The sequence below is a fragment of the Ovis canadensis genome, chromosome X (genome assembly GCF_042477335.2).
Source record: "Ovis canadensis isolate MfBH-ARS-UI-01 breed Bighorn chromosome X, ARS-UI_OviCan_v2, whole genome shotgun sequence".
In the NCBI taxonomy this organism is placed as follows: Eukaryota; Metazoa; Chordata; class Mammalia; order Artiodactyla; family Bovidae; genus Ovis; species Ovis canadensis.
In genome coordinates, this window is record NC_091727.1 from 130,599,233 (window position 1) to 130,613,914 (window position 14,682).

Below are 14,682 nucleotides of genomic sequence, written 5' to 3' on the forward strand. Positions count from 1 at the left end.
TTATAGGACAAACCCTATTTTACTGTATCCTAAGGAGGTATTTATAAAACCAACCTATGCACCAGTTTTATCAGAGATCACCTGGAAATTATTAAAATAATACAGCATCCTGAGTCTTTAGAGATTCTGGTTCAGTAGATTCTGAAATCTCTTTTTTTTTTAAATAAGAAATATTTTTTAATTTAAAAATCCTCCACAGATTATAATGAGTAACCAAGTTTGAGAATCTCTACTATAAGGAATGATCCACATTGTTGGGTTTGTACAGGAATTTTATTACATATTTTTGATATGCAAAATGTTGACTTAAATTTGTTGCAAAATGTTGACTTAAATTTGTTAATCTTTTGAATAGGCTATGAGTTTTGCTGTAAGAAGTCCAGACTTATGTTGATAGAAGTTAGGAGATGGGAAACCTAGGGTGAGAGTAATCTTCAACAGATTTGACATGGATTTCCTTGTACTTCTCATAATTGCAGCCATTCAGAGAAGTTAATTTGGAGAAGGCAATGGCACCCCACTCCAGTACTCTTGCCTGGAAAATCCCATGGGTGGAGGAGCCTGGTTGGCTGCAGTTCATGGGGTCGCTAAGAGTCGGACACAACTGAGTGACTTCACTTTCACGTTTTCACTTTCATGCATTGGAGAAGGAAATGGCAACCCACTCCAGTGTTCTTGCCTGGAGAATCCCAGAGACGGGGGAGCCTGGTGGGCTGCCATCTCTGGGGTCACACAGAGTCAGACACGACTGAAGCGACTTAGCAACAGCAGCAGCAGCAGCAGCAGAGAAATTAATTACTCACTTTCACTTCTGCCCCCTGATTGCCCTGGGAATGGATTTCAGACACTTGAGGAATCTTAAGGCAAACTATGGAAATTAGGTCCGTCTTTGTTTATGAATTTGGGGGCCAAACAAGTGTTTGAAAGGATGAGAATTCATAAGTACTTTTGAAGAATTGCTCTTGTCATTTACTTTCTAGTAATAAGCTCAGCTCTTGGCCCAAGAAACCTGTTCACACACTGTTTACTTTATCAGAGGCATTATCTAGCTTACTTTGTCTTTCTTCCCTTGACCAAAAATTAGAAAATGCTGTTCCCTTTTAAAATAGCCATATGGTTGTTACTTATAAGCAGATTGATTTTCTCCTTTTGGAGAACACAATCCTTGTCTACTATGAAAGTTTAAAAAAAAAAACAAAACCCACACCCAGCTTAACAAAGCCAGAGCTAACATCATTAACATATGTAGGTAAATTAGTTATAATATCACTGTATGGAGCTGGGATCTTAGTGCCTTAAGTTTAACAGAGCCAGTCTAAAGAAGTGCTTTTCAACTACTGTTTCAGGATATACTATATTTCTGCCTTCAGCTTCTTTCTCTTATGGGTTTCTATCAGGATACTTCTAAGCATTCATTCTGTGTATACCTCAGCTCTTCTCAGCCTCCCTTCCCATTAAACTAGTTACCTTCCCCTGTTAGAATTTGGACTAAATGAATTCACTACAGCTATGAGTAAAATGTAATTTCTAATAAAATTTCTCCAAAGGTCACTGAGGGAAAAGATACTGATGCTAACTTATTTATTTCTCAGTTATCAAAGCCTTCTTCTCCCCTCTTGTCCTTTCCCCTCATAATAATTTGGGAACCTTCTACTCCAGTGTACTCCCACATCATAATTTAGAGTTTAAAAGTGTATAACGGAAACAATTTGACAGTCTTTATCTTTAAAGTGTTAATTTTGTGGTGTAGAATTTTGGTTTTTGGTTTTGGGCACTTTTGCCCTGTTTCATTTTTGCATTGGAATGGGGTCTTACTTGTGGTTTGAATTGGGCTTCTGGAGACCAGAACATGGGATGTTGTGAGCCAAATATTACTGTGTTATGTATCACTTATGTTATGTCTTCATATCATACCTGGTCCATTTATCACATGGATTTGATGCAAGTAGCTTGTTACTTAGAGATGATAATGGAGATCAGTTTTTGCAAAAGTAACAAAAATTTTAACTCATTTAGACATGAAGATTTTTTTTAGTATTTGTTTTAATGAAAATCTCTGGTTCTTTCTCTCCCCTTTATCTTTCTCACTCCCTTACCTTGATTTTTAAATCAAATATGACTTGCTAAAAATTCATAATTATTCATGTTTATATATAATTAGTTCTCTTTGTTGTATTTATTCAAGCTTGTTAGCTTCTTCCCATGAAATAGATTACAACAGGATTAGTGTGCATTGGTGGTATAGTGGTGAGCATAGCTGCCTTCCAGCAGAATTATTGTCCTTTACTTTTGAAAGTGATTTTGTTCCTTGTGCTTTTGCTTTCATTGTGTTTTGTATGATTAGCTGGACACACCTAATTGCTTATAATTGTGTTGTGCCATGTATTTATCTAGTAGTAAATTAGGCAGTTAGCAAAGGTTAGGTAATGTTTTATGAATGTTTAGATCACTGATGATACTTTGATATATTTTCTTATAGTCTTTTTATGCATATATTTATAGTACATATTTTTCAGTGATACTTATTATATTCTGAACATTTCCTAATATTCCCAAATATTTTTCAAGGGCATAATTTTAAGAACTGTGTAACAGACCATGTGGCTACACTAACATTTATTTAGTCATTCCCTTATTGTCAAACATATAAATTATTTGTTTTTTAAGCCATTATAAATCATTGATAAATCTCTATAACTCATGAGCCTTTATGGTCTTCTCTCACTATTTCTGTAGTATAAATTCCTGAAATAGAATTACTTGGTCAAAGGTTAAGAATATTTTTAAAGCTGTTGATACAGATTTTTAAAATGCTTTGTGAAGTTTGTACCAGTTCATATACAGTGGTGGTTGATGTTTATTTGCTATAATATAATGCAACATTTTGTGTGCTAAAGCCTCTGGTGTTTGTCTCCTTAATGATTTTCTTCTCAGAATAAGCAGGTGAAAATAACTTTTGGGTTCTCTTGCAAGAATAATAACCAGTTTGGAGTAATGATGTATCATAACAACCGCCTCATAAAGTCTTTTGAGAAGGTGGGGTGCCAGGTGAAGGTGAGTAGTTAATGTTTCTTTGTCATAGAAGGCTGAAAAGAGTAGGAAGAAGATTTAAATTTTGCAAAAGTGATAAACTAATGAATAGCTTTTTACTGCCATCTTGAGATGGTTGCTAAATCTGATCCTGGAATTCTGTGTTATCAGTGAGCTGTCTTATGTTCAGAAGCTCTTTCTACTTACCATTCTTCATAAATGTTAACCCGGGAGCTATACTGAATGCATTTTTTAGGTCACTGTTAATAAGAGGTAGAATGAGAGCACCAGCAAATCTGCCACGTGTATAAGTTTACTAACGTTTGAGGTAGCGCTTTCCATTTTCTTGTGGAGACAGTAAGGCAAAGTGGAAGATGCGTAAAATTTAGAGTTTGATGACCAGGATTTGAGTCCCAGCTTTTCCAACTAAAAGCCATGTAACCTTGGCTACATTGTTTAATTTCTCTGCAGCTCAATTTTCTTGCCTGTAAAATGGAAACAACAATAGTAGTTTTACTTGCTCTACCTACCTTAGAGTTTACAGGGTTGAGAGATTTAAATGGAATAAATCATGCAAAAGTGCTTTATAACTGAAGTATAGAAATATTACCATCATCTTCAAGTTTTAATGACAGCTTAAAGTGGTAATATCCACAAGTATCCCATTCATCCCTATTTTATAGATAAGATTGCTAAAGCACAAATGATGATAAGCTGCTTTATGTTACACAGTAGGACAAAGTTTTACATATGACCCAGGAGAGCTAGTTTGCAGCCTGTATTTCTTTTTATTGTTGTATCATCTTTATACAACTTGTTTGTGTGCCAGTCTAATTACACTTTGACTCAGTTCCTTCCATTAAAGAATACAAAAATGATTTTAAGTCCAAAAATCTTTTGTATCAACTTGTAATTAATCAATACAGGTGTGACTCTTTCACAGTTGTTTGGTGGCCTTACATATATAAACATTGTTTTATTTTAATAGAGTGAGATGATTACATAGCATCCTTAATTTTTTTCAGATGGAGTTTAGTTCCTTAGACCAGGAGTATATAACCTTAATTTTTTTCTTAGTATTGTCATTCTTTGTTCAAACGAAATCTTAGGGCAATCCCTTAATATAAAACATATGAAAGTGCCTTGAGGTAGCATAGGTGAAGTAGAGTGTTCCTGGAAAATCCTAGGGAATCTATGGATCACAGTTTGAAAATCTCTGCCCTAAAATTTGGCAGAGATTCCAATTCATTGTAATACTTGCAGTCTATTGGAGTAAATTCCCAGTGTTTCTCTAGATATTACTGGCCTTTCCCTGCCCGTGAATGTTATATAACCTTTCTGTTATTGTTTGGAATCAAAAGGAAGTGCCTCTAGGCAGTCAACATTAATGTAAGTGTTGAAATTACTATTTTTCTTCTAAGCCAACTCATGGAGAAGGTGTGGGAGTAATTGGAGTCATTGAGTGCAATTTCTTAAAACCGGCTTACAATAAACAAGACTTTGAATACACCAAGGAGTACCGGTGAGTCACTCCCAACCTGAGGTGTTTCTAATGGTTTGTTCAGATATAATTCTGTTCTCTGAAAACTCTCAAATCATCTCTTAAAACCAGCCAGATAAGTTAACTGAGAATTCCTTCAAATCTATTTTCTAAGATTATAAATAAAATGATTTGATTTTTAAATTAAACCTCACTGATGCATGATGTATGGAGCCCAATTGAAATAAACTTTAAAAATTATGGAAAGAGCATAGGGGTTATTTAGTAAAATACTTATGGTGAAACAATTTTTAAAAACTTTTTATTTTGTATTGGGAAATAGCTGATTAACAAAAAATGTGATAATTTTAGGTGAACAGGAAAGAGACTCAGCCATACATATACATGTATCCATTCTCCCCCAAACCCCACTCACATCCAGGCTGCCACATAACATTGAGCAGAGTTCCATGGGCTATACAGTAGTTCCTTGTTGGTCATCCATTTTAAATATAGCAGTGTGTACATGCCCATCTCAAACTCCGCAACATATCTCTTCCCCCCATCCTTCCCCCCAGCAACATAAGTCTGTGAGTCTGTTTCTGTTTCGTAAGTTCATTTGTATCATTTCTTTTTAGATTCCGCATATAAAGGGTATCATATGATATTTCTTTTCTGTCTGACTTCACTCAGTATGACACTCTCTACGTCCAACCATGTTGCTGCAAATAGCATTATATATTTCATTCATTTATTTTTAGGAGACAAAGGAGTTGTTAAAGCCAGAGTATAATAGTTTGTTTTAAAACTTGTAGGGAGGGCTAGATGATACATTCTTCTTTCATCAAGTATTATGAGATATCCCCTCTGCCATTACGGACATAAGAATGAAAGTTAACAATCCTAGATGCCTATGAACAAATGGGATGAGATATATGTAAATGCTGTGTGTGTGTTAAGTCACACACACAGCATGTAGTCATGTCCGGCTCTTTGTGACCCCATGGGCTGTAGCCCGCCAGGTTTCTCTGTCCATGGGATTTTCCAGGCAAGAATCCTGGAGTGGGTTGCCATTTCCTCCTCCAGGGGATCGTCCCAACCCAGGGATTGAACCAGCATCTTTTAGTTCTCCTGCATGGGCAGGTGGGTTCTTTACCACTGGCACCACTGGGAAGCCCCTATATGTAAATAAGAAAGTTAAATACCTATAAAATAATTGTATTAATGAGGGTTGTATGCCAAATGGGAAGCAGCTTTAAATAAAGCTTAAAGGAGTCAAGGAAGGCTTTACAAACTGGAATACATTTGAGCTGGAACTTCAAGGAAAAATTGGAGTTTGCTAGGTGAACAAAGCGAGGGGAGGACATTCTAAACAGAGGAAAGTATGTGAAAGCGCAAAGGGTGTTCTGGGAGTATGGAGAAAGGAGGCGTGAGGACTTTTGGTGTTGTTTTCCTTGAAATCTCAGTAGCAAATCTTTTGTTAGAGTAGGGGGAAAGTAATTCCCCAAATCCTTTTTTGTTTTGTGTCCAAAACTATAATACAATTAGTTAAAGGTTGTGCCTTAATTTATACGAAACCATAAGAATTTTAGGTTTAATATTTGACAGACTGATAACTATTTGGATGACAACCTCAGATTAATTTCAGGGTAATTGGTTCTTGGTCCCTAGGGCTAGTCAGTGATTATGATAACTGCCTGCCCTTAGTTTAAAATAGTCTTTTAAACATGAGTCTGACCCATAATGGAGATCTTTGATTAGGACTTGACTCACAAGAATGAGAGTTTAGGAATGACATCAGTTTGGCAAAAGTCCAGAGCCAAGTCATTCTATTTCTCTTGAGTGAAAGGAGTAGTGAATTTCTGGTGATTAACCAAATAGTTGAGATTTGTGAAATCCAAATGTTAGATACTAAAACTATGTAACATCCTCTTATGCCATCTCTGCCACCCCTGCATCTACCTTTTAAATTTTAGAGGTATTAGACCCTTGGTTTGTGATGTTTCATTTCAGTATGATGAGTTTTAGGTGATGGCAGGGGAATCCAAATGGAGGTATTCCATACAAAGTAGGTTTATTCAGTTAAATATATGGGCTTAAGTAGCTAAATATCTGCTGCACATTTTATTAAAAACAGAAAACTAGTATACTCTCCTGCATACAGAGTCTTCTGAGGGTGAGAAATTTGTGTAACTCACCCCAATTCTGACATCATTTCCCTTTTCACTCTGTTTTATATTCACTGAAAAAAGTGTTTTGTTAATATATGAGGGAATTTGAGAGGGTCATTAGAGAAGATTGTCTGCCATCACAAAGTCATCCTAAGAGTATTTATTATAGATCTCAAAAGTGCTAAAAGAGGTTTCAGCCATCACACTGCTGGAATGTCTACAAATAAATCACTTGTAATATCACTTTTAATAGTTGTGGGTATCAAATTTCAGCTGCAACTACCAGAGCTCAAGCTTACAACATTTTTAGAGTGAATTTCAGCTTAAGAAATGCAAACAACACATACTAACTGAGCACCTCACTGGTACATGGCACAGTGGCTAGGTTTTGTGGAATTTTCCAGAGATATTCGAGACACAGTTGCTGTCTTTGAGGAGCTCACAGTCTAATTGTAATGACGGATTGTCACCAACATGAAACAGAGCAATAAACTGTTTGATCATTTGGAACTAAGTGGTATGGTACAGGAGACATTTGCTGATAGAACAGATAGGGAAGGTTTTAAGTAAACAGTGTGACTTAAGATTTGCCTTAAAGATACAGGGTTTAGAAAAGGGAGGGAGGGGAATTCCAGGATGAAATTATAGCTGGAGCTAAATAAGGCAATGACAGAAATTCAGAATGGGAAGAATATGGGGAGTTGGGGATAAGGGGATGTAACTAGAGTGAAGGGGAATAGAGTCAGATGGATAACATAGGGCCCTATCCTAAAGCAGGGATTGGCAAATCTTTCTGTGAAGGGCCAGGAAGTAAATAGTTTTAGCTTTATAGGCGGTGTGGTCTCTGTCACTACTACTCAGTTGTGCTGTAGTATGAAAGTACTCAATTCTGCTGTAGTATGAACGCAGCCACAGACGTAAGTAAAGGAATGAACATGTCTGTGTTCAGTACAGTTTTGTTTACAAAAACAGGCAGCAGCCTGGATTTGGCCCACAGGTTGTAGTTTGTTGACCCCTTCCCTAAAGCCCCGCTTCCCAAACTGTGTGCCAAGCTGCACATAATGAAGTCACAGGGGAGCCACAGGATATTTAAAATTTTTGAGGGGAGTACAGTGGTACTTGACTCTTGCCTATAAGCAGTAGAAATTGTTTTCAGTTACTGTCGTAACAAATTACCACAAACTTAGTGCCTTAAGACAACTCTGATTTATTGGCTTAGAGTTCTGTAGGTTAGAAGTCCATCTCAGATCTCACTGGGCTAAAATCAAGGTGTTTGCAAAGCTGCATTTATTTCTGGAGGCTCTAGGGGTGAATCTATTTTGTTGGCTTTTCAAGCTTTTAGAGTCTGCCAGCATTCCTTGGCCCATGGTCCTCTTCCTCCATCCATATTCAAAGCCATCAATGATGGGTCAGGTCCTCATATCGTATCACTCCGATGACCTTGCTTCTGTCATCACATCTCATTTGATTCTGACTCTTCTGCCTCACTCTTCCACTTTTAAGGACCCTTATGACTGTGTTGGTAATTCAAGATAATCTCCCTGTCTTAAGGTCAGCTGATGAGTAACCTTAATGCCACCTGCAACTTGATTTCCCCCTTGACATGTAACCTGATATATTCACAGGTTTCAGGGATTAGGACATAGACATCTTTGGAGGACTATTATTCTGTTACAACAATCTGCTCTCTGGCCTCCTAAGATCCACTTACATCACACATGCAAAATACATCTATCCCATCCCAGCATCCCCCAAACTCTCAACTCTTAGAGCAACTTAGTCTAAGTTTTTAATGTCCTCAACTCACAATTCCCAAATCTCATCTAAATCAAGTATGAATGATACTGAGTCTGATGCATCTTGGGGTAAAATTCCTCTCCATCTGCAGGTGTGTGTCTTTTAAAATTTTTTTGTATTTTGCTTCCAAAATACAATGGTGGGACAGGCATAGGATACCAGTTATAGATGTTCCAGTTTAAACAGGGAGAAAGTTTGACAGAAAAAGGAATCCAGGCAAGCTAACTTCATTAAATTTCAAGGCCTAGAATTACTCTTCTGGGGCTTTCAGCTGCACCCTTTGGATTTAAGGCTCTATTCTGTCCTCATGGCTCCACCCTCAGACTCGACTTTCCTTTTTCTTGAAGGATAGCATGTATTTATGTGTGTTTCCCAGGAGGCTCAGTGATGAAGAATCCACCTGCCAATGCAGGAGACATGGATCTGATCCCTGGGTTGGGAAGGTTCCCTGGAGGAGGAAATGGCAACCCACTCCAGTATTCTTGCCTGGAAAATCCCCATGGACAGAGGGGCCTGGTGGGCTATAGTCCATGGGGTCACAAAAGAGTTGGATGCAACTGAACACAAATGCACACACAAGCGTGTATTTGTAGCTGAGTAGTTTCATCTTGTTTCAACTTGTTTCTTGACTGTAGAGTTTTGGGGGTCCAACAACCTTCTTTCACACTCTCTCTGTCCCTTTCAGGCCAATCTAGCAGGGTTTTTTTAGTTAATTTATTTATTTTAATTGGAGGCTAATTACTTTATGATTTTGTGGGTTTTGCCATACATTGACATGAATGTCTTAGTATTAATGTACCATTCTCAAGAACCTTGTGGGTCTCAGGTATACATCATGGATGCTGATTCAGACAAGAGATTCTTGACAGATCTTTCTTAGATAGTCCTATTTCTATTCTTCTGCTGAGATGGTGGTGGAGATCTAATTCATATGTTCAGTCTTTTCAGAGAACTTTTTGTATGACTGAGTACGTTGACCTTTTGATCTTCCTAAGATATTAGCAAAAGGTTGTCCAGCCCCTGCCTTGGATTTACATTTTAGCATCTTTTGCAATCTGAATAAGCTGAGACTTTCCAAAATCATCAAGTCTTGGTTCCTTTCTTACTGAACAGTTCTTCCCTCAGTTTATTTCTTTCTTCTCACATTTTATGTAAGCAAGCAGCCACTAGACCACACTTTTAGCACCTTGCTTGAAAAATCTCAACTAAATGTCCAGTTTTGTCATTTAGGAGTTCTGCTTCCCACCTTGTATTGGATCCAATTCTGCTAAGCTTTCTGCCACTACATAACAGGGAATACCTTCCCTCAAGTTTTCTAATAACATGTTGCTAATTTCCTTCTGAGCCTTTACCAGCAACAATTTTAACATCCATAATTTTACTAACAGTCTGTTCCCAGTGACTTAGATATACTCTGAGGAAGTTTGTATTTTTTTCTACCATGATCTGCACGTCTGAGCACCCCACTAGTGGGGTGTTTAACATCCATATTTCTACAGTATTCAAGGCAATCCAGGCAATTTGTGTAATGTTCTTGAAATTCTTCCAGCCTCAGCCCTACTGCCCAATTCCAAACCACTTCCACATTTTTAGATATTTGTTATGCTAATACCACACTTCTAGGTATAAAAATATTTAATTACTTTTGATTACATCATATCTTTGTCAATCTGAATTTTTGTGATTACTGTGATAAAAAGCAAGCAATACACAAAAAATTCAGTGTTGAGTAAGAAATTAGGGATGTTGTGTCCAATTTGATTCCAAGGTTTGAACAACTGTTCGATATCCAACAGGCATACCCATTCCATTATAAGTAACTGTGGCTATTTAAGATTGAAATAGAAATATTTTAATATATATAATCAGATGGATGCTACATTTTAGTCCATACTTGTTGTTTGCACATAACTGTTTAATAGTAAATGGAACTAGTACATATTTCTTTAGACCTAAGGGTGCCATGAAAAACTTGAGACAGTACAGTACCATGAACCGAGACAGTTTGAGAGCTTCTGTCTTAGAGGGACGTTGGCTAGAGTAGTTGATACTTTAGGCAGTGAGAATTCATGGTTTATTCTTGAATAGAAGGGTGACTTGAAATAATTCTGTCCTAAGAATAAAGTACTTATGTACTGCTCTATGTCTTATAAAGTGTTTTACATGAATTATATCAATTGATAAACCTGGAAACAGGGTGCAGGGTAGGTTAAAAAGAATTATATACTATTTGAGTAATCTAGATGTGAGGTGAAGGTCTGAAATAAGACAGCTGTGAAAAAGGAAATATATGACAGATACTATGAAAAAAAGATGTAAAAATTTGGTGATATATTAATAATGGGAGAAGGAAAATAAAGGAGAGGAAGATACAAAGGTCACTTTAAAGTCTCAAATTTAGTAGATATTGGCAGATAGAATAATGAGATTGGGAAAAAGAACAATTTCGTGTAATGGCAATGGTTAGATCATAGGGGATTAAGACAGGAATATGAAGAGAAGATAGTGGATATAGACCACATATACCAGGATTGGGGAAGTGAAAGGAAAGAGATTAGTAGAACAGTGGAATCAAACCAGGTTTTTGCAAGAAGGAATGGAGTGTCAAAATTCATGATAATGGTGTTTTGATTGAGGTGGTATTAATATTTACATGACTGTGTGCATTTGTTAAAACTTACAGAACTATACATTAAAAAGATACATTTTACTCTATGTAAATTTCGCCTCAATATTTTTTGCCCAAGTACGTGAGAACAGAGGTTTATTTTTATTTGTTTGATTGAGATATAATTCATGTACCATAAATGTCACCATTTAAAAATGACTACTTTGTTGGTTTTGGTATTTTCACAAAGTATGTGGACTATATAGCCCACCAGGCTCCTCCATCCATGGGATTCTCCAGGCAAGAACACTGGAGTGGGTTGCCGTTTCCTTCTCCAGGGGATCTTCCCTGACCAGGGATCGAACCCTGGTAACCCGCATCGAAGGGAGACGCTCTGCCATCTGAGCCACCGGGGAGGTCCGTACAACCATCTCCACTATCTAATTCTAAAGCATTTTTGTCATCTCGAAAAGAAACATCTTGTCCATTAGCAGTCACTCCTCATTTCCCCTCCTCTTCAACCCCTAATGACCACATAATCTATTTCCTTTTTTTCCTTTTTTTAATTGTGGTAAAATACACATAACATTACCATCTTAACCATTTTTAAGTGTGCATTTTGGCGGTATTAAGTACATTCATATTGTTATGCAACCATCACCAGAAGGAAAGTTACATGGCTCAAAATAGCCTGGAGTTAAAACTCCCCTCTGGGTCCTTCCCACCATTCTATGCAAAACAAAGAACTATCTCACCGGAAGGAAAAAAAATGGACATTAAGGTTGATTACGTCCATCTCCCAGCCGGTCCAGCCTCTGGCTGATCTCCAGAATTCCCTGCCCCAGCCATTTAAGAGATAACTACTCCAAACAACCTTGGAGAAGAACAGGCCCCCGTAAGACAGTAGATTTCCACTTATGTGCCTATATATACTAAATCTGTTCTTGGGTTAGTGCAGCAGCTCACCAATCTGACTGCTGCCCCTTCTGGCCTCATTAAAGGTGATCTGTTCCTATAAAGTGCTGGTCTCATTGTTTTTCCGAACCTTGCCTTCTCTAACTCCCTTACCGTACAACCACCGTCATCTACAGAACTATTTTCATCTAGCAAAACTGAAATTCTGTACCTATTAAACAATAACTCCTCATTCCCACCATTCTGCTTTCTGTCTCTATGAATTTGACTATGCTAAGTACCTCATGTAAGTGGAATCACATAGTATTTCTCATTTTGTGACTTATTTCACTTAATGTCTTCAAGTTGCATCTATGTTGTACATATGTCAGAATTTACTTTTTTAAGGCTGAGTTTCCTTTTTTAATATTCTTTTGTTTGTATGTACTATAGTTTGCTTATCCATTCATTTATCACTGGACATAGGTTGCTTCAGTGTTTTAGCTCTTACGATTTATAGTCTATTTTGTCTGATACTTATATTAAATAGCTACCTTTGCTCTCTTTTGGTTATTATTTACAGGGAATATCCTTTTCTAGCCTTTCATTTTCACTGTGTGTCTTTGTATGTAAAATTAGTCTCACATAGACAGCATATATTTTGGCCTTTTTGTTGAAACCCATTTTACCCATCTCTCTGTCTTTTGATGGAGAGTTTAATCCATTTACATTTTTTCTCTTTTTTTTAAATTTTATTTTTACTTTATTTTACTTTACAATACTGTATTGGCTCTGCCACACATCAACATGAATCAGCCACGGGTGTATACGAGCTCCCAATCCTGAATCCCCCTCCCACCTCCCACCCCACACCATCTCTCTGGATCATCCCCATGCACCAGCCCCAAGCATCCTGTATCCTGTATCGAACCTAGACTGGCACTTCGTTTCTTACATGATAGTATACATGTTTCAATGCCATTCTCCCAAATCATCCCACCCTCTCCCTCTCCCTCAGAGTCCAAAAGTCCGTTCTATACATCTGTGTGTCTTTTGCTGTCTCGCATACAGGGTTATCGTTACCATCTTTCTAAATTCCATATATATGTGTCAGTATACTATATTGGTGTTTTTCTTTCTGGCTTACTTCACTCTGTATAATAGGCTCCAGTTTCATCCATCTCATTAGAACTGATTCAAATGTATTCTTTTTAATGGCTGAGTAATACTCCATTGTGTATATGTACCACAGCTTTCTTATCCATTCATCTCCTGATGGACATCTAGGTTGCTTCCATGTCCTGGCTATTATAAACAGTGCTGTACTGAACATTGGGGTACATGTGTCTCTTTCAATTCTGGTTTCCTCAGTGTGTATGGCCAGCAGTGGGATTGCTGGGTCATAAGGCAGTTCTATTTTCAATTTTTTAAGGAATCTCCACACTGTTCTCCGTAGTGGCTATGATAGTTTGCATTCCCACCAACAGTGTAAGAGGGTTCCCTTTTCTCCACATTCTCTAATCCATTTACATTTAAAGTAATTACCGATAAGAAAGGATGTCTGTCATTTTGCTGTTTGTTTTCTATACATCTTATATTTTGTCCTTTATTTCCTATATTACTGTCACCTTTTATGTTGATTTTTTTGTAGTGAAACATTTGAATTCTTCTCATTTCCTTTTATGTATATTTATAGCTATTTTCTTTGGGGTTACCGTGGGGTTACATGATGCTGTGAGCAGAAGCAGCAAACAGAGATCAGAGCACAGATCCCCAATATTTGGAGGGAGAGGTCCTTTTTGCCTATCCTAGTTCCTGTAAGCTACTCTTGAAATGTGTGCATAGCCATCTGCCATGGAGCTGGGGTAGGAGATGGGTAACTACTACTGAGCTAAGAGCTGAGGTTTCCCAATTTGTCATCCAAGCATTCCCCTGAAAATTACACGCATTCGACAGACTCCAGAATTCCAAATGGTTACATTAGACAGGTTCTGCCAGTGTAAATGTTGTCTTTATGGGAAGGCAGATTCCTGCCTCCTACTCCACCAGCTTTCCAGAATCCCATGGAATCTTTTTTATTTATTTAACTATTTTTAAAATTTTGACCATGCTTGGTCTTCATTGCTGCGTGGGTCTTCTCTAGTTGCAGTGAGCAGGGGCTACGCTTCATTTGCCATTGCAGTGTACAGGCTTCTCATTGCAGTGGCTTCTGTTGTTGTGGAGCAAAGGCTGTAGGCATGTGGGCTTCAGCAGTTGCAGCATATGGGCTCAGTAGTTGTGGTGCACGGGCTTAGTTGCTCCTCTGCATGTGGGATCTTCCCAGACCAGGGATCGAACTGGTGTCCTCTGCATTGACAGGCGGATTCTTAACCACTAGACCACCAAGGAAGCCCCTGTAATCTTTTTTAAAAAGTAGATTTTACATAAAACTTTAATAGAAAGCAAGAAATAATTCTTCATCTGTGACTTCAGGAAAGAATATAAACATAGAGTTTGGTACGCTGGTAGTTCAGAGGGGGGAATAAGAGTTTATAAGAAAGTTCATTTAATCTCTGTGTAGTCAGAATCTAATATGAGCAAGGTGGAGTTAAGGAAGAATTCCTCTTAAGGAAAGGTCTACAAAATCTTTGGGGAGTTATCTGGGGAGTCAAGAGATTTTTTAAAAAATACTAAATTTGTGATATTTCAAGTATGTATGCACA

General features: G+C 37.5%; 1 protein-coding gene across 4 annotated transcripts in view; it reads left to right on the forward strand.

The window, feature by feature from the left end:
* The window catches only part of MORC4 (MORC family CW-type zinc finger 4), a 61,146-nt gene that overhangs the window by 16,912 nt on the left and 29,552 nt on the right, over window positions 1–14,682 (forward strand). For all 4 annotated transcript variants that reach the window (XM_070290965.1, XM_070290966.1, XM_070290967.1 and 1 more), the window contains 2 exons: window positions 2,935–3,054; window positions 4,452–4,552. In XM_070290965.1, the coding sequence (XP_070147066.1) occupies window positions 2,935–3,054; window positions 4,452–4,552 (221 nt within the window). The remainder of the gene's footprint in view (window positions 1–2,934; window positions 3,055–4,451; window positions 4,553–14,682) is intronic.